The sequence below is a fragment of the Palaemon carinicauda genome, chromosome 26 (assembly GCF_036898095.1).
Source record: "Palaemon carinicauda isolate YSFRI2023 chromosome 26, ASM3689809v2, whole genome shotgun sequence".
Classification (NCBI taxonomy): Eukaryota; Metazoa; Arthropoda; class Malacostraca; order Decapoda; family Palaemonidae; genus Palaemon; species Palaemon carinicauda.
Window position 1 is genome coordinate 95,431,665 of NC_090750.1, and position 19,275 is coordinate 95,450,939.

General features: G+C 36.5%; 2 protein-coding genes across 3 annotated transcripts; both read left to right on the top strand.

Moving 5' to 3' along the window:
- The first annotated feature begins 2,107 nt into the window (after positions 1-2,107).
- LOC137619706 (cuticle protein CP14.6-like) lies at positions 2,108-3,348 on the top strand. 2 transcript variants are annotated; one of them, XM_068349994.1, is made up of 3 exons: positions 2,108-2,141; positions 2,665-2,890; positions 3,051-3,348. In XM_068349994.1, the coding sequence occupies exons 1-3, from the start codon at positions 2,129-2,131 to the stop codon at positions 3,271-3,273; spliced, it is 462 nt and encodes a 153-aa protein (XP_068206095.1). In that variant the 5' UTR covers positions 2,108-2,128; the 3' UTR covers positions 3,274-3,348. The 2 variants fall into 2 exon arrangements, with proteins under 2 accessions (XP_068206095.1, XP_068206094.1); XM_068349993.1 differs by having other exon boundaries at positions 2,109-2,137; positions 2,661-2,890.
- A 13,398-nt stretch (positions 3,349-16,746) lies between these two features.
- Positions 16,747-18,518, top strand: LOC137619704 (cuticle protein AM1159-like). The gene is made up of 3 exons (XM_068349990.1): positions 16,747-16,779; positions 17,647-17,876; positions 18,218-18,518. The coding sequence occupies exons 1-3, from the start codon at positions 16,771-16,773 to the stop codon at positions 18,438-18,440; spliced, it is 462 nt and encodes a 153-aa protein (XP_068206091.1). The 5' UTR covers positions 16,747-16,770; the 3' UTR covers positions 18,441-18,518.
- Positions 18,519-19,275: the final 757 nt, after the last annotated feature.

Genomic DNA, 19,275 nt, shown 5'->3' on the forward strand with positions numbered 1-19,275 from the left:
CTTTATTGTAACTGAAAGGGTTTCTTTTAAGGTTAAATTACATTCATTTTCTGATGAAGCATAAACTCCTTGAGCAAAAGCTCTAAGGTAAGTATGGTTATTCTAAGTCAATTCCGATATGCTACCCATCCCAAGCTGATAGGCCCCCTGCTTCTCCAAATAAGCACGTCTATAAGCTTCATTGACCCATGGTTTGTCCTTCTCTCTGCACCTTAGCAAACGAGAAGGGATACTCTTATCAATTATGTTGACTTGATTCTCATTCAAAGGGACAGCAGCACCAGCACTACAATTGTTGCCAATTCAGGCACAAAAGATCAATCAAAATTCCATTCCAGTCTGCTTGAGATTTCATATAAATCCTACATGAGTATGATACATAAGGGATAGGCTGCTCAGTCTTCACTACTAATGAAATCAAGGCATGATCAGATGTCTCAACTGGAGAACCATCCTTACTTGTTATAACTCGAGGGAAGTCAGTGTGTACGAAGTCCAAGCAGTTACTAGACTTGAGAGTAGCTTCACATATGATTTGCTCACAACCAGATTCAGAGGCAAAGTCTAAAGCTCTTAAGCCCTGGCGATTGGTATGGGAAACAAAACTGAACCTCTCCCTATGGTGTGCATTGAAATCAGCAACAAGGACAAAAGCAGCCTTTCTATCATATTCTTGTATTTTAGCCATACTGGTAAGAAGACAATTGAAGATATAATCATCCATGTCTGGATTCCTGTAGATCGAACGCAAACAGAAGTTGATATGCCTGCCACAAACTTTTATTACCTGAATTTCATGATATATTTGTATATATATATATATATATATATATATTTCAAATAAGCCATATATTTTAATATATCAAAGACTGGATTCTCATAACGTCCTCGGGACCAGAACCCCAGGCGAAATCATTCAGCGGCTATTTGATATATATATATATATATATATATATATATATACATATATATATATATATATATATATATATATATATATATATATATATACACACACACTGTACGTGTATATATATATATATATATATATACATATGTATATATATATATATATATATATATATATATATATACACACACACTGTACGTGTATATATATATATATATATATATATATATATATATATACATATATATATACATGTGTGTGTACATGAGTGTGTGTTTGTGTTTGTTCGTGTATGTACGTATATATTCATATACTACAAAAATTAGACTCAACCCCCCCCCCCCTTTCAACTGATTTAGATTTGAAAATGAGAATTTATATAATGGGGATGGTTATGAATATCTATTACATATAACATTGGTTTTGATTATATAAATGGTTGGTTAGTGATCAAGTCCTTCGAAATTTTTGTTACAAAATGTCATCAGTTTTATTATGTTAAATTGCTCTTTTTTTTTTTTTTTTTTTTTTACATTAGATCAATCAGGGAGTAAAGAATATTTCGGAAGTGTTAGGTGACCTAAATAGTATTGAATAGAGAGAGGGATGCGGTAGTGGAAAGGACGTGCCCCAACATCCAGAAAGAACGAGAGTGTGTAAGTTAGACGTGAATTTGTAAGGGTGATTGTGAATGGTGCTGATGAACCGTTTATATTGGTGTAAGTAGAGTCTAATGTCTTGCAAGTTTTCTGCTTAGGAGTTTTCAGTTGTTTTGGTTACATACTCTTTATCTGGAACCGCTGCCTTCGGAGGGAAAAATTGTATGAAAAAAGTATATATATTGCAAAAAATATTTTATCTTTTTACCATCAGATAAAATATGACACAATTTTATAGACTCCAGACTTGACTTTGTTGCTTGATTCCATCTTCAATTAAGGGGATTATTAGAAAAGAGAGAGAGAGAGAGAGAGAGAGAGAGAGAGAGAGAGAGAGAGAGAGAGAGAGAGAGAGAGAGAGAGAATGTGCCTTTGGCACAAGTATTAAGCCAAAGGTCACGAGCGGCCAATTCTTTCTTTGAATGGATTCATGGAATGGATGAGATTAATAATTTCCTAATTAAATGGTTACTTGGCAACTGGAGTGTGGGTGGGGTCCGTTAGGATATAAAGGCGTGAAGCAAATGTAGAGCAACAAAAGTCTTCGCAAGACATCAACATGAAGTTTGTAAGTTCTCCTCGAATTTGGGCTGCTTATTCAACTTGAACTAATTGAGTTTCACTTATGGAGTTGACTCCGAAAGCTATCAATTTTAGGCTTTTATAAAGTAATGTGTAAATTCACTCAAGATTTGGACTTCTTAAGCTTGAATAGAAAAAAAATAAACTATGTAAATGAAACTCAGGCAATAAACCAGATCCTCAAAGTTTAGCATGTTAGCAACTTGGTCATTACATAATCTCTTGAAAAAAAAAAAATAGAGAAATGGTTTACACTGGAGTGTTACAGGGGAAAAGCTTAATAATCCCATTCATCACCCTTTCTAAAATATTTATTTCCACACCGCATAATATTTTTCTCTTATCCAATCGATACATAATAACGAAAATCGTAATTCATTATTAGCCACTGATGACAAATCTGAAGAAGCTATCTTTTGATGGAACTAATTTGCCAGTACAGTATTATGAAAGTTGGAATTACAAAAAGATATTCGATTTTAAACAAACTTTTTTTTTCCTCGTTGCAGGTAGCTGTATTCGCCTCCCTGACTGCAGTGGCCCTGGCTGCGCCCCAGTACAGCTACGGAAGAGGCGGCGGAGACTCCAGCGAGGAGATCCCCATCATCAGGGACGACCGCGATCGGGATGACTACGGAAGGTACAGCGTCAACGTCGAAACCGCCAACGGAATCGAACTCGCTGATGCTGGAACTCCTGACGGACCCAAAGGCACCGTTGTCTCGTCTGGATTTTTCTCGTATGTTAAAAAATTATTTTTCTTAATATTGTTTTTGATCAATCTAGGCTGCTTTATTTATATTGATTGGCTATGGCTTTGATTATTTCCAGTTATATAATCCAATAGTAAAACGACTCAAGCCACACTTGTACCCAACTGACGTTTATTTACCTTGCAGATACACTTCTCCAGAAGGCATCCCTGTCCACGTAAAATACGTTGCCAACGAAAACGGTTTCCAGCCCCAGTCTGACCTGTTGCCAGTGGCTCCTGAATTCCCCCACCCAATTCCCCAGTTCGTCCTGGACCAGATTGCCTTCGCTGCTGAGGAGGACAGACGCAGCAGTTCCTCCAGATCTTCCTCAGGATCCTATGCTCCTCCACCTCCTCGATACAATTAGTTAACCTTCAATGTTGTTGTGCTCAAACGAACGAATGTATTTATAGTAAAAATCTAAATAAATCATACTTCAACAGATCTTATTTTTCTTGATCATTTTTAAATAGAATACAATTTCTGTACATATTACTTCCAGGAAGAGTTATTACGCTCTCTTACATTTAACGTGGTTATACGATTTTTTTTTATCTCATAATTGAACATATGAAATAAAGTTGAATTATCACAGACTCTACTAACTGGCTAAATCGCTGGTGGTGAATTTCAGCATAATCCCAGTACGTTAATAGATTTTGTACCACTATACAGCTTATTTGAGGAAATAAGCTGTTCATTTTAGAGAAATTCTTGAGGAAATATCAATATTTTTAAGCTTAGCCAAGTTATTGATCACACAGAATTATTTATGTCTGGAATAAGAAGTATCAAGTCCCTTTGAGTATCATACTCAAGCATTTTCTTTTCTTTTTAAGATTCCAATATTCAGTTATCAACACAAACATCGTCAAAGCCAAAGTGCCAAAAAGTATCATCCTTTATCAAAAGTGATTATTTTGCTTTATTATGTATATCCTGATATAGCACACACACACACACACACACACATATATATATATATATATATATATATATATATATATATATATACATATATATGTGTGCATACATATATAATATATATAATATATATATATATATATATATATATATATATATATATATATATACATATATATGCGTGCATACAAACATATATATATATATATATATATATATATATATATATATATATATATATATATGTATGTATGTATATACACACACATATATATATATATATATATATATATATATATATATATATATGTATGTATGTATATACACACACATATATATATGTATATATATATATATATATATATATATATATATATATATATATATATATATATATATAGATATATATTAAAATGGATAAGTTCTATATAACTTTAATAATATCTAGAGGTTTGTCCATAACCGTTATCTATTGTCTCTCTGCATCTTCATTGAGCATTATCTTAAGTCTTACATTTATTTGTCTATTATCTTTAGAAATTCTTCCCCTGATTTACTAAACAGAACCATATCATTTGCAAATATTAAGCTATTCTCCATTAATGATTATTCCTACCTTTTCCCTCTCTAAATTCATACAAACTTCTTGACATGGTGTGAATAATTTAGTAGAGATGAGGTCTCCTTATCTAACTCTTTACTCGATCGGAATTTTCTCCCTATCTTTTTTTAATTGTAGGATTACCATACTTCCTTGACATAAATCTCCAATTGTTCTAACTGTGTGAGCGTGAAGTTAGGTTGTAACTGAGTGGCGTGGTTGATTCAAATAAACTTTATTAATCATTCATCAAGTTTATATACTGCGACTAGCGAGGAAGAACATCACAAAAATTTAAAAATGATAAAGCTTCTGCTAGCATAATATCACCGGTTTGTCTATTGACAGTGCAGGGAATAACGAGTGATAGGATAAAAACTCAAAACCGTTACAGTGTACAATAGTGTATGAAACACGTGCGGTGCATGGCTCCTCCCATAAAATTGATATAAATGGAAAATGAGGTTCCCTGTTCTTGAGAGACATAGTGTACGTGGGTCATCTTGAAGGATATACGCAGGTTTAAGGCGATCAATGGAAACCCAGTCTTCATTGCCACGAATGTTCCTTAAGAATGCCTTCATTGTTTGATGGAACACAAGGAAAGGGCCCGTGTAAGGGGGCGTTACGGTTATTTACTGGTGTTGTTGCACAGGAAAACGTGCCATGCTTTGTGCAAATCTGTTAGTATGTGTAGCTTTGCTTGGGGCGTGTAAGTCTGGTGGCATGGAGTAAATTTCACCATAACGTGAAATAGGCACTGGAAATTGTAGTAAGAGGTTGCAGATGGAAAAAATTCGGCAGGGACGACCAACGGGTCGCCATATACCATTTCAGCTGTCGAGACATCCAGGGCGTCATTAGCAGTGGTCTTTTGTCCCAGGAGGACCCAGGGAAGCTGGGTAAACCAGTTGGAGTCCTTGCAGCGAAACATCAAAGCTGCTCTAAGTGTGCGATGAAAACATTCAACCATTCTGTTGGCAGCAGAGTTGTAGGCAGATGTCTGATGTAGAGTGATTTCCAGGAGATTCACTAATGAAGTAATATGCTCAGGGATACCAAATCTTTCTATCCATCTTGAGAAAAAGGCAGATGTACATGAGGAGGCCATTGCAGCTTCCATGGGAATGGCTTCTGGCCGATGAACGCAGCAGTCCAAAACGGTAAACACGACCAATGTCCTTGTGATGTGAGTAGGGGCCCAACAATGTCAACATGAATATGGGCAAATCGACGCTGATGTTGAGGAAAGGTTCCCACTCCTGAATCCGTTTGCAGATGTACTTTTGAAGTTTGGCAAAAGTACAGGTTCGGACTCAATCCTTAGCATTCTTAGTAGTGCCATGCAAAATGAACTTTGTCTTCCTTAGCTGTGCAGTAGATCAGTGTGAGGGATGTGAAAAGCCATGAATGAAATCAAACTCCTGTCGGCACATGGGGTCAGTACTGACGTCACAGAGGAGGGTGGAATTGGAGTTGTCAAGAGAGATGTCATCCTAACGGAGGGATATTCAGGATGTCCTGCATGGGTGGTACTCTGGATCTTTTCTTTGGGCTTCTGCCAAGGCATTATAATCTAATCCCAGATGATTGGCGGTCAATGTGTTTCTTAACAGAGCATCGACATCAGAATTTATTTTTCCAGGGTCGTATTGAAGGGTGCAATTGTATTCAGCCATGGCAGAGAGATTCTGGCGTTGACGAGCAAACCAGGCATCGGTCTGTCGAGTGAAGGCGTGCACCAGAGTCATATGGTCCGTGTGAATGACGAAGGGTCTACCTTCAAAGAAGTAGTGAATTTCATGGACAGACAAGTGCATCACCAGTAACTTGCTGTCGGAGGTAAAGTAGCTGGACTTCACCTTGGATAGTTTTTCACTGAAGAAGGCTAATTGGCATGGCAAGCCAGTGATCACCTGCTCGCGTACTGCATCAATAGCAATATTGTTGGCAATGGTGGAGAGAAGGAGAGGTGCATGTGGAACAGGAAAAGAGAGACCAGCAGCGGTTGATAGGATATTCTTTGCGTTGTAGAAGGCCACTTCTTATAGAGAACCCCACTTCAAGTCTTTTGACTTGCCCTTGAGGGAGGCGATGGCTGGTGATAATATGTTATCAGGCCAAAAATTCTTGCAGTGCTTTGATGGCCAAGAGTGTGGAGAAGTTCTAAACGACTCCTAACTTCTCAGGGAGGGGGTGGACTCCTTCAGGAGAGATGCGATGCCCTAAGAATGATACTTCGTTGGTCCCAAAGGTGCTCTTGTAGTACTGGACTACAAGTCTGTTCTGTTGTAGGTGGTCGAGCATGATGCATAGGTAACGGAAATGTTCTTCTTTGGAATAAGAGAACACAAGTATGTTGTCCACATAGCATACACAGAAGGGGAGGCTCCTTAAAATACCATCCATGAGACGTTGAAAAGAAGCCCCATCATTACGAATGGACATCTTGAAAAAGACAGCTAATCTAAGAATTATGATAAAGTCTGCAGGAAATGTTCAGGAAAACATTCCACCCAGGAGTGTAATTTGCAACTGTCAAAGTGCATAAACTGCACAAAGTTAAACAAACCAAGTGACCACATATTAAATTCTAAAGAATGCAAAGCAATTGAAAAGACTAGCCGCAAATACTGATCATGGTTACTAAGGATGTCATAAACTGTGGCTATGTAAATATATTGATAAACGAGAAATATTTGGATATGCTAGCATTATCTGAAACGTGGTTAAATAACTTGGACAAGGAAAAGATCACTGAAATGAACCCTCCCCCCACACACACACACCTTCTTTCACATACCGAGAAAAGGTAGGTCTGGTGGGGGTGTCGGACTCTTTATTCATAAAAGTTACTCAAATCTCAAAATGTTGAAAAGATCTAGTGTAACAAGCTTTAAATATATAGAAATAAACTTTATGACAAAAACAGAAAAAAATCCTTTGTAACAATCTACAAAACGTCTAGAACAAACAGTAGTATGTTTTTTACAACAGTGACGATTTAACAATAAATGAACAAAACGCGATATGAAACGTAAAATACTCTAAACGAAGAAGGTAAAACGACAGTGGAGGTTATGTAGAGAGTGGGGTTCCCTCTGCTGTATGGGACTGGAAAAGCAGCCATCAAAGTAAAGTAAGTAAGTAAAACAAGAGTAATTGAAGGGATATGTACCGAAGATGGTGGTGATGGCGGTCTCGGGGATGTCTTCTAGATTCATGGGCACCGGATGTCGATTGTGGCAAAAACCTTCGCTTTGGCCATGTAGGAGGTCACACTGATGATGTTTGGGATGGGGTAATGATCCAGTTCTGTCTGCATGATCAAATGCCTGTAATCCCCACACAGATACAGGGAGCCTTCTTTCTTCAGGACGATATGTAAGGGCGACGACCATGGGCTGGAAGCCTTTTGATAAAGGTTCAATTCTTCCATTTTGGTGAATGTTTGTTTGGGGGCTGCCAAATGATCTGGTGCCAGATGCCTAAATCTGTCGAACAATCGGGCTCCTATCATCTTGATATGGTGATAAATACCATGGTTTGCGGGAACTGTGGGTGTTTGGCGAAGTTCTTGGAAGAATTCTGGGTACGACGTGAGGAGGTAGGCGTAGGCATCTGTGGGTGTGATGATGTGGAGAGTGAGATTGGAGGGGGCGGTTTAAAGAAGTGTGGATGAGTAAAAGTCTGCATTGACTAACCATCAGTGGGCAATATCAACCAGGAGGTGATAATGTGAAAGGAAATCCGGGCCGAGGACATGCAATGTAACGTCAGTAACGAGAAACTTCCAATGATATTTGATGCTTCCAAACGATAATGTGAGCTTCTCGTAACCGTGGGTTGGGATCGCAGATCCGTTGGCAGCTACTGGATGGATGTTGGCAGGTGAGACCAACGTCAAAAGCAATGGCCTACTAACCTATTTTTTTAGCCATTGACAACCTTTCTAACATTTTTTCGCAGCAGCCTAAAATCTGGAGTGGTAGCAGCATAACTACAGCTGATGAGCAATAGTAACTGGCTTTAGAGGTCGTTGGTTAGAGCGTGAGTGAGTGGTGGGTGGTGGGCAGTTTTGTTGCCGCTCGGGCACATCACAGGGTGGCCATCTGTGTCGTACCGCATTTACATCAGCTTCAGTCGATGTTGAATAGTTGTCCTCTTTGTCAGGAGTGAAGGTATTGAAGGAGGTCTTGGAGGTGGTGAAGTGGCTGTCAATAAGAGCATCAACTTTGGTTATTAGGTGCTTCATTGGCAAAATATCGACATCGGGTAAGGCAGCGCATACAAGTTCTGGTAAGCGTCACATCCAAAGGGTACGAAGTAGGTTCACCTCACAAGGAGAGCCATCTGCGGCAGATTGCAGGAGGGTGATATTGATCATTTTCCTGAGGGCAAGCGATGCCTTTGGGTCCCCCAAAGATTGTTGAGAGAGCTGAAAAAGTTTGGTTATGCAGGCGGCTGGCTATGAGGAGTACTGCTACAGGAGGTATTTTTTGAGGGCGTCGTATACTGTTAGCATGTCCTGTTGCTCGCAAAGCCAATTGGAGATTTCCCGGGAAGTGTCCTCTTGGGATCGCAGCGAAATCATAATCTGCTTTGGTGCTAGACTGAGTCATCCCCTTGGTGCAAAACTGAACTTCAGCATGCTAGAACCAGGTGAACACTTCTCTGCTGGCAAAAGGCGGCAGTTTCATTGAGGCGGCGATTGCCAAAAAGGTAGGTTTGGTAGGCAGCATCTTCAAACAGTGGTGTTACAGCAATGAGGAGGCAGGCAGGAAGATTCACTGGTCACCAATATGTGAGCAGGCAGTTAGGTTGTACCTGAGAAGCGAGGTGAATGTAACTAAGCTTTATTAACAATCACCGAGTCTACATACAGTGCCTTGAACTTAACAATATTTATTAACAACAATTTTCAGCACAGTCAACCTTGTGACTACCTAACAATTTGAATTAACAATTAACTATTAACAACTAACACTTAACAAATAACAATTAACAAATAACCATTAACAAAATAGCCCAACGGGAAACACCACACTCTCAACGAGAGAGAGTCTAACATTTAAATAATTATCCACACACACACAAGAAACAAAAAAATAAAAAAATGAATTCTCACACTCTTTGGGGCTGGATAAAATCAACCCCCTGCTCCAACTAAGGTAGCGACTTCACTAACACTCAGCTACCGTAGGGAGTGCAGCTCAGCTGGACTCCTCATCAAAGGTAGGGAAATGGAGTCCTAACCCAAAAAGAAGGTAAACAATATCTCCTACCTGGCAACTTTCTCCCTACATGTCACCACAAGCTCCAAAGCTCCCGCAACTGCCTATGTCGAGGGTGCGTTGACGGCGGTGTCTCTCCCACATCCACCTTGAAGCCGGGATTCCTACATCAGCGCACCACAGAAGAGAACACACAGGAATTGCAAATCACCACAGGTGGCAGAAATGCACCTGCTAAAAGCCGTCAAACGTTGGTGTCGCAATCCTCGGAAAAGCTCACATAAGCCAGCTGCTGCAGTAGGTCCTGGGAGCGTAGAGCTCGAACTGTGTCTTTTAGCAATCGAGTTCCTCGCACGTAAACACAGGTGTCTCTTATCACCAAGGACTCGAAAAACACAGAAAAGAAACAAGCGTTAAACTAGACACTTATAAATATTTATGCAAGCGGGGAGGAGGTTAAAAACGCACTTCAAAAGAAAAAAAACTAAATTTACAACTGAAGCCTTATTACCTAAACCTTATGCTAATTTTACATCAAACAAAAATGCAGTAACAAGGCTGACGTAAACAAAAGCAAAACTACGTTAATACATAATACTCTGTCATATGTCAAGGTATGAACCTAGCATTGACATTTGTAGCTCAAAAATCCGAAAATAAGGAGAAATGCTCATTTTCTAGGATACGTTTTATATAAATAAGAATAGCATATATATTAAGGTAATTTATTTTCTGCCATTAATTCTGGTAGCTGCTAAAGATATCAAACGTTGGATAGCCAAATTTTCATATACGTTATACGAGGGGAAAATTAGTAATGTGTATTATGACCTACGTTTCCTAGTTTCAAAGGAGGCCGTGTTGTTAAAGGGCTATTCATATACTAGGTAATATGATTTATTCCCAATTAAAGGTTCTTTTAATGAGAATTCTAAAAGGCAAATAGGTTATGGGTGTGTTATATACCTCCAGAATGTCCATATTTATTTGTTTACTAGTTATGTAATAGGTTGTTTGGAAATCATATTGTAAGGGTAATTGGTTTCAAATGTAAGTAAACAAGCTCGGGTTTTGTATAAGTATGTAACTAATATTGTTAGTCTCTGTTTTCCAATCAGCTTGTAGCGTAGCCTCCTTTTAAAGAGACATATCTTTGTTTGTATTTCTTGACAGGGTACAAGAGATAAAACAATGGGATTTTTCTAAAAGTTTAGAAAGTTGATAAATATTTTCCTTCCTCATTTTGCTATTTTTCCCTATTGGAGCCCTTGGGAATATAGCATCTTGCTTTTCCAACTATTGTGCCTTAGCTAGCAATAATAATGTATTGGGTGAAAAAGAATTCCCATTGCTTTTATTTTTGATATTCTAAATTTCATTGTTAGATGGTTATCACCACATGCAATATGTTGCTAGAGAAAATATTAATGCTACTTTTAATTGTGATAGAATATCAAAGTAACTTTAGCATTACCACTAGATTTTTATGATGATTTATGCAAAAATATTTATTTAAAAATTAAAAAAACAACAACTAAATAATAATGATAATGATAGTGATAGAGCATTCTGGGTCAGTAATGAATACAGAAATAAACTTGGACTCCATTAGAATATGATGACGTGCAACATTAAGGGTGAGAGCTCATCTCTTTCAGCAATGACCTGGAAGACCATGAAGATAGGAAATACTTTTTTTTCTTTTTGCAACTCGGAGCGTCAGTCCTTTGGAAATATTTCACAAAAACTTGTAAGACAAGAGATAACGTGTGGTCGGTGCAGTTGACCCAAAATGATCGCTTTTTTTTTTTTTTTTTGAGGGGGGTGGTGGTGTTATTTCAGAATGTACAACAGGTGTAAACTGGGGTCCTTCCTTTAATGAGATAAAATCTAGACATGTCTTCTTTCGTGAAATAATTATATATGGACGATGTAAAATATTTTAAATTTTACTTTTTATTGACAAACAATTACCAACTACGATCCGTCCGTTAACGAACAAGTTACAATGCCTGATTACCAGTATTTCATCGACAAGTCAGTATAGAGACACGTTTTTTTCATAATATATAAAACCACTACAAGTTTTAGATCATAAAGATATATGACGAGGCATTTCGCATAGAACGTGATTGTATTAATATGGAAACGACGACACGTGGAGAGGCAATATATTGTGAAACACATTGCAATTCTTCACCTGTCATAGGAAATAGTAATGTGCAAATTTTTTTTTAGTTACTATAGATTACATTTCTACATCTGTATATAAAAAGAAAAAGATATCTTGCAGAAAGACTACATATATGATATTTTTCACCTTACATATAGAAAACCCTTTCGGTATAGCAAAGCTAAATTTTAGAAAGTGTATAAAACTTGATTCTTGTTTCTTTGTGAATAAAAGAAAATCCCTAATATAAGGATTCTAAAGCTTCAAACGAGCAATCAAATGGTGTTGAATACGTACAAATTTCTATTTACACCCTAACTAATAACCTTCAAAATACTCAGGGAAACTGGATTTAACCATTCAACTGTTGTATATCAAATAATGTTAATTTTATAATATTCAAGATTGGGCCACACTGTTAGAAAAAAAACTCGTAATTCTAATCAGAAATTCTTAAAAATATACCGATCTCAACGGTATTTCAGTATAATACAGACGACCGTAATTTTACCTTAATTTGTTATTATCTTTTACGGGTTGGTGACCGTAATATCACTCCTTTACGTCAATATATCCGTTTTCAAAATGGTAAAAATCATGGAATTAATGTTGCCAGACATTTGCCGTTTCTAGTGCAAATTTCTAATAGTGCATGCTTTATTATGAAAAGATTATCTTTGTCAGAAAACAAGAAATATAATCATAAAATGAAGTAAAACAGATTTTTTCATAAAAATCTCAACATAAAAAAGAGGGATGTGAGAAGATCCTTCTTGTAGAGTCGAAATTTGCACTTAAGCCATTATATTTGGGACTTTGCTAAGGTTCTACGTAAATCTATTCATTTCCAGATCACTGAGGGATCAGTAGAAGGGTCTGATACTGGATGATATTGTTGGAGCTTTTCAAGTGGACAAAAATGCTTGTCAATTGTATGAATGAATAATAATTTACAATTAATACTTGAATTTATTGGGGAAGGAATACAGTGTAAACAGTGGAAAAGAAAGAAGTGGGAAAAATGGATAAGTATCAAGACCTGAAAATCGAAATAAGAAGGATATGGGATATATCAGTGGAAATTGTACCCATATTCATAGGAACACTAGGCACGATCCCAACATCCCTGAAAATGAATTTAGAAAAACTAGAGGCTGAACTAGCTCCATGACTCATGCAGAAGAGTATGATCCTGGGAACGGCGCATAATGAGAAAAGTGATGGACTCCCAAGGAGGCAGCCTGCAACCTACACTATAAATACCACCCAGTCGAAAGACTGTGATAGATAAAAAAATAGAAAAGAGGTTCAGATTTATTGACAAGCAATGCTGTCCTTATTTCCACCCGGCTTTCCCCTGTCACAAACCAACAACACTTCGTGTATCCTTAGAGGAGAGAGCTCTGAAAGATGTTTAATGCCCTCCAAGGAATCAGAATTATTCTAAAAGGCAGTGATTAACTTTACACGGGCACAACATTGCAGACAATTCATTAGACACAAGGACAAGGCAAATATGGTTGGAGAAACCTCAACTTCAAAAAATGACTTATAGATTTGATAAAATGGAGTTTAGAACTTATTATCTCGGAAAACAGGTAGTGTAAAAATAAAAAATAAAAATATTTTATGAATGGTAAATAGAATCGTGCTGTAAAAATGATAGTTGGACGAAAACATGAATAGATTGGAAAATACACAAATATTATAAAAGAATAAAGAAAATTGCACTAAGGAATAGAGCTTGGATACATACTTATAACATTTCTGTGAATGGCAAATGAAAATAAGAACTGGCCATATTCTATAGAACAATTGCAGATTGTTTCTTTACCGGATGAATGGCAATACGGATAAGTATTTTTATGTGAAGCAAAAATAAAAAAAATATTAAATTTCATCAACGAATCATGATAATTAGGAACAAGTAATATTTCTACAGCTAAGCATTTCTTCACCTGAAAAGAATTTAAGGACAAGTGATATAATGCAGACAAGTACAGATGGCGTCTCTTTACCTGACTAACGGAAAGAGGCACGCCGCAGATTTTGTAGATTTGCAGCAAATTTCCGTCCTTCACCAGATGGATGTGACCAGAGAAAGATGATATTCTGTGAAGAAAATACAAAATTTTTTCTTCCCCTTGAGAATGAAAATAGAGACAGGTAATATTTTTTTGGAGAGCGTAAAGATTTTGTTCCTTAACCTGTCAAACAGAAGTAGAAACGCTTGATATTTTGTTGAGTGGCTAAAATTGAATTTCCCAACCTGGGGCACTAGAGCAATGCCAGGAAATACTTTGTAGAGCAGTCAGAGATTAACTTTCTGCTCTTTACGATAAACAGCAAGCGCAGGGGTTATTTTGTATGGCAATTATATGATAAAGTTTTCCCCCCAAAACACAAATAAATATATTTCATAGAGCAGCTTTTCATCAAGGATATGAGACGAACAGGGCCCACTTTGTAGAGAAATTTTATATTCAATTTCTTTACCTGGTGACCGGGAAAAGCTGAAAATTTTATTTTTTGTAGACCAATAACAATTAGCATTTCTTCACTGGGCTAGTGGGAATGAGAGAAGGTGATATTTTTCATCTGATGAACGGGCAAGGGTAGAATTGATAGTTTTATATATGAAATGCATTTCTTACATTGAAGCAAAGGGTAAAAAAGACCAGTGATCTTATGACAATCAACTATAGGTTAGGAAAACGTTTTATCATATAGAACACTTGCAAGATGAGTTGTATTCTATGGTGAATTGTTGTGAAAGAGTCATGATATTAGTTCCTGTTGACAAATGAAGATAAGTTTTAGTCTTTTATTTACAGAATTGCCCATTTTTTTGCTGATGGATAGAAATAGGATCATCGGTTTTCTAGAAACATTTCTGGTATAGAACATCCGATTCCAATTCTCTCGCTGACTCATGGAAATAATGGCAAAATTTTCTTATATAGTAGAGCGACACCATTTTTCTGTTCTCCTTTGTTGCATATTGTTCCGTATCAGGAGACTCATCCGACTTTTAATTTTTCAAGAAGCTTCCACATCCCTACAGTTACTTTCTTACCAAAGTTTACCTTCATCTCTTTTTAGAGAGACGTCATTGTTTCAGAATTCAGTAAATTCTATATTTATTTATAAAGTCACACATCTTCCCTGGCGAGAAATATAAGGCATTATTTTTCTATTGTTAGGTAGTAGGTTGGCCAGGGCACCAGCTGCCTGTTAAGATACTAGCGCTAGAGAGTTATGGGGTCCTTTGACTGGTCAGACAGTACTACAGTGGATCCTTCTCTCTGGTTACGGTTCTTTCCCTTTGCCTACACATACACCGAATAGTCTGGCCTATTCTTTACAGATTCTCCTCTATTCTCATACACTTGACAACACCGAGATTACCAAACAATTCTTCTTCACCCAAGGGGTCCACTACTGCACTGTAATTGTTCAGTGGCTACTTTCCTCTTGGTAAGGGTAGAAGAGACTCTTTAGCTATGGTAAGCAGTTCTTCTAGGAGAAGGACACTCCAAAATCAAACCATTGTTCTCTAGTCTTGGGTAGTGTCATAGCGTCTGTACCAAGGGTTAGAGTTCTCTTGCTTGAGGGTACACTCAGGCACACAATTCTATGTAATTTCTTTTCCTCTTGTTTTGTTAAAGTTTTTATAGTTTATTTAGGAAATATTTATTTTAATGTTGTTACTGTTCTTAAAATATTTTATTTTTCCTTGTTTCCTTTCCTCACTGGGCTATTTTCTCTGTTGGAGCCCCTGGGCTTATAGCATCCTGCTTTTCCAACTAGGGTTGTAGCCTAGCAAATAATAATAATAATAATAATAATAATAATAATAATAATAATAATAATAATAATAATAATATCAGACATAAAAAGGAACTCCTGAATAGCTCTTATATATAGTATCCGACCATGGTGTTTTACTGAAATAAGGTCGAATAACTTGACTAGTAGGTGTGTGTAATGAAAGATGAACTAATCGCTAACTTTTCCAAATATAGAGGTTTCAGTAACCAACAGACCTTCTAGTACGAAATAAATCCTTTAGCAGAGAAGTAGTATCTCCAGATTGCACGAGTTGAAAAAGATATTTCTAAATGACTTCACATCACTTTTGATACCAAATATTATGTTTCCTTTAAAAGGAAATCTACCATATTCTAGACACGACAAACTTTGATTATTTTCTTTATTCATGAATATAAAGATAAAGCACATTTTCTATCTATTTTAGCAGATGGTACAACTAGCCCGGTAGGATAATGACAATGGACCTCATATATTTTTCACACATGATATCGAAAAACTCAGCTTTATTACCTGATCTTATGAAGTTGTGAATTATATACATCTGTTGATTTAATCTAAATAAAATATCTCTGAAAAAAAGATATTTTCGTAAGTTTGTATAAGATAAATGTTAGAAAATTATAACCAATTTCACATAAGAAACTAAACACCATAAATCAGGAATTCTCATTATCATACAGATATATTTAGATCTCTATTTGAAGTTCACTTAAATAAAAACTAAAATATAAAAGCCATTTTTACCCAATAAAAGGAGACATTCTTGCTCATGTTAGGAAAATGATTTCTTGGTAGTTGAAGACTAGATGCCTATAATAACAGGAATTTACTTCGGACAGAGAGAGAGAGAGAGAGAGAGAGAGAGAGAGAGAGAGAGAGATCCAAAGAAAAAAAATGAAAGCCAAGTAATTTTGTTTCCCAAGGCATTTGATCATTGCATAAGCGCAGGCCAAAGTTCAACAATTTGTCCGCCTTCCCTCGGTATGACAAAATACCCTGATATTCGAAACTGGCACCTCTAAAGATGGGAGGGGCGCATACTATATAAACGAATGGAGCTGATGATGGACCATCACATTCACTCCCGAACAATCCAATATGAAATTTGTAAGTAGAGACAGAAATGCTTATTCTAAAGTTTTGAAAGTTAGGCAGATTTTGAATTTAGACATGAGTATCGAACATGTAGGCTACATTCGGAAAATATTTTGTATAAACCTATTTTCCCCTGCGAGCAAATAATTCTATCCATACTGAAGATAATAAACCACGGCGTACTTCTTTCTGTATAAACGTGCAAACCTACAAAGTTGTAATTTTACTCAGGCCAGTTTATCTATTTATTCTTTTATTCATTCTTTTTTTTTTCAGTAATGAGAATATTCATTGCCCCCCTTTTTAGAAATAGAAATGGATAAGATACACAGTATATAAGTAGGGTACAAACTATTGATCATTGTTGCCTAATTGAATTATGAACGGTAATTTTCATCGATGATTATGGTCGTAAATATAATGCAAATTGATAACTTAATTAAATAGACGGATAAAAATTTACATTAAAAAAAAAAAAACAGTAAATGTCTGAAAACATTTATTCTAGGATTTCTACCGTTTTAAAAACGGGTATATTGACGTGAACTAGTGATATTATGGTCAGCAAACCGTAAAAGATAGCAACAAAGATAGAAAACATTACGGACGCCTGTATTTTACTGAAATACTGTTGAGAACAGCATACTTTTACGGAGAATTTCCGATTAAAATTACGGTTTTTTTTAACAGTGATAGGGACACCTCCTCCTTTAAGATATGGAAGAAATTTCAGTATTCAAATGAGGATATTTATACATACACACACACACACACACACACACACATATATATATATATATATATATATATATATATATATATATATATATATATATATATATATATATATATATGTATATATTTTTTTTTACTATACAGGTCATCATTGTTGCTGCTTTGTCAGCTGTGGCCTTTGCTGGCCCCCAGTACAGCTACGGAAGAGGCGGCGGAGACTCCAGCGAGGAGATCCCCATCATCAGGGACGACCGCGATCGGGATGACAACGGAAGGTACAGCGTCAACGTCGAAACCGCCAACGGAATCGAACTCGCTGATGCTGGAACTCCTGACGGACCCAAAGGCACCGTTGTCTCATCTGGATTCTTCTCGTAAGTTAGAAAATCTGTCTTTTATCTTATTTTTTATTTTTTGCTTTTATTTGATCAATGTAAGTTATCTTTTATATTACTCTTTTATTGCATTTTCCTTTCTAATTAATTTATTCGAATTAATTTGTCGTGAAGTTGCATAAAAGTGATGTCTACTAAGCAACAATGAAATTTCTTTACGAACGGTTTTGTTTTTCTTTTTTGTTTTACTAAATTTCAAATGGATAAGCAACTTTTCCAGTATTCCCCAAAACAAGGGATAAAAGTCTTAGTAAAACCCTATGGTACTGAATATCCCGTTCCCAAACAAAGGTATTAATTAATTCTATTCCTAATTGCAGTTACACATCTCCCGAGGGAATTCCAGTCCAAGTTAAATACGTTGCTGACGAGAACGGCTTCCAGCCCCAGTCGAACCTCCTGCCAGTGGCTCCCGAATTCCCCCACCCAATTCCTCAATTCGTCCTGGATCAGATCGCCTTCGCTGCTGAACAAGACAGACGTGGAAGCTCTTCAGGATCTTCCTCAGGATCCTATGGTCCTCCCCCACCTCGCTACAACTAAATTACTCCTCTTCAGTGCTTGAATGTGAAACGAACGAAACTATTTATTGTCATGTCAAATAAACGTTAAACTGATCGATCTCACTTTTTCTCTGGCCTTGATCTTTCTTACATAAATGGGGAAATCTCACTTATTAAATTTTATGTTTTCAAAGATTAAGTTTGCACATATCATCCACAGGGATATCAACATACTTGCTATCAATATTCTTACCACAGAAAAATATTAGGGTATTTGTCCCCCTAAAAAGATATACTAAAAATATGTTATTCTGAATATGGTTAAATATTTGTTTATACCATATGCAGATAATAAGTCCGATTGCCATATGCATTAAAGAACACATCAGTATTCGAAGTGACTAATATGTTTAGGACAGAAGAGTATCGTTAACCTCTCATTATATTGCAACATTTTACCAGCCTCATTTCCTTGTACAATAGATTATCAGCTTATGAGTTAACGACCTATCCTGCAATATAACTTTACCATTTAAGTGGAATAGCGATGAACTATACGTACTGAGTCATCAAGCCATTAAATAATGACCACTGGAGAAGAAAGGTGGGTCAGTACAGCCTTTAAATGATTGTAAGACAGAAAAAAGGAACTATAATATTTAAGCATACGCTGCAACATACTGTTTGGTAAATTCTGATATAATCTTAGCATTATATCTTTAAATATATAGGCAATATTTATACCACAGTACATGTACTGTTCCTATAAAAACTGTTATTCACATACACTTACCCAGGTGTCTCGGATACAATTCCCAGGTGAGGTGGAACACTGCAGACAGGCCTTTGAGATACCATTGTCCCTTGAAAAGAAA

What these genes read in the sequence shown, in the direction of transcription:
- LOC137619704 (XM_068349990.1), top strand. An exon ending in GTCTCATCTGGATTCTTCTC is followed by an intron (nt 17,877 to 18,217) that starts GTAAGTTAGAAA and finishes TCCTAATTGCAG; the next exon opens with TTACACATCTCCCGAGGGAA.
- LOC137619706 (XM_068349994.1), top strand. An exon ending in GTCTCGTCTGGATTTTTCTC is followed by an intron (nt 2,891 to 3,050) that starts GTATGTTAAAAA and finishes TTTACCTTGCAG; the next exon opens with ATACACTTCTCCAGAAGGCA.